At 33.7% G+C, this 1369-nt stretch overlaps 1 protein-coding gene across 1 annotated transcript; it reads right to left on the bottom strand.

The window, feature by feature from the left end:
- Nucleotides 1-27: 27 nt before the first annotated feature.
- LOC106477855 (alpha-(1,3)-fucosyltransferase 7-like) lies at nt 28-633 on the bottom strand. Its single transcript, XM_013938376.1, has one exon. It carries the CDS (start codon nt 631-633, stop codon nt 28-30), a length of 606 nt encoding a protein of 201 aa, XP_013793830.1.
- Between the last annotated feature and the right edge of the window lie 736 nt (nt 634-1369).

The following is a 1369-nucleotide window of genomic DNA, read 5'->3' as shown; positions in this document are numbered from 1 at the left end:
ATCATGAGTCTCAACTGGTAAAGTTCCTTAACGGAAGTGCCCATATCGTACCGGTAGGTCCGAATCTTCACGATAAGTCATTGTCCAGTTGAACAATCCATCGATTTTCTGCCAAGGTAACTTGATAAGTCTTGGAGCTTCTATTCCATAAAGAATCCATCGTTGATGCAGCCGCCTCTTGTTCGGCAGTTTTACATTCGACTTAAAGTTTGTGATATGAAAGAGAACAGCATCTACTGACGTAAGCAGCTTTCGATCTGCGGTAACAGAACATTGGTATTGACAGTTGTAACGAGAGAATGTTTCGTTTCCAGGCAAGAAAAAGTAATAATCGTCGGTAAACTGTGTACTAAAAAACTTAGTCCAGAGCAAAATAGTTACTGTGTTTTGTGATCTGGATGAATTGGTTAATAAGGGAATGTTAACAAGGCGAGGCTGTCTTGGAGCAGCAACACTGACAGCTGAATCTGGACAAGAAAAATATGTTTCACCGAAGTAATTTGATTGTTTCTTCTGTAACTCATTCTTTCCATTATAAAAACACCAAAATATTCCAAGGCCAGTAATAAGGCAGAGAACAAGTAGTATGTTTTTCATGTTTGATAAAGGCAATGTCAAGGATATTTCCACCATCCTGGAATCAATTCAAATCTTATTAACGATAAAAAAGACATTGAGGATATTAAAAAATCCTATTAAACTTGTCCTACGTAAATAATAACTTATTTACTCAATTAATTTTTTATAATTACACGTATCTAAAGAAGTTAAAAGTAACTAAGAATTTTAACCAACAGCAATGATGAAATTCGAAACTCGACAACAAAATAATCCAAAAAGCTTCTATAGATTTAAGAAAATATATTCGCTTTTAATTACAATAACGGCAGTGAAATAGCAAGGATACCGTACCTTAGATAATTTTGGGGAGAAATTTTGTTATACAACCTGTCAGTGGTTGTAGGACATCTGCCCCCACAGCCATATCTTCTGACATCTTCCGGCTATTCTTTACTACTCATGTCACGAAGTTTTAGCGACTTATATTCATATTTTAATTCAAGTACTTTTTCTTTATGTTATAACAATTAGTCTTATAGTTCAAGTGTACTAACGCTCATAACTTTAACATGAAACCTGTGTTATTTTCTCCTACATAAATATGTACTTACGTTATATGACATTGCATAGTTCAACATGTTTATTTTATTACAATAAACAAAAGTTAACACGAAACCTGTGTTATTTTCTCCTACTTAAACAGATTTAGATAATTCAATGTTCTATGAAATGCAAGAAATATATGTTCCTATTTCAGTCAGTTATATTAATATAATAAGATATGGCTGCGGGGGACAGTTGTCAAGCT

The sequence above is a fragment of the Limulus polyphemus genome, unplaced genomic scaffold (assembly GCF_000517525.1).
Source record: "Limulus polyphemus unplaced genomic scaffold, Limulus_polyphemus-2.1.2 Scaffold86178, whole genome shotgun sequence".
Taxonomy (NCBI): Eukaryota; Metazoa; Arthropoda; class Merostomata; order Xiphosura; family Limulidae; genus Limulus; species Limulus polyphemus.
The sequence above is the reverse complement of the archived record's forward strand: the minus strand, read 5'-3'. Positions and strand labels throughout refer to the sequence as shown.

What these genes read in the sequence shown, in the direction of transcription:
- LOC106477855 (XM_013938376.1), bottom strand. Translation starts at nt 633, where the DNA reads ATGGTGGAAATATCCTTGACATTGCCTTTATCAAACATGAAAAACATA.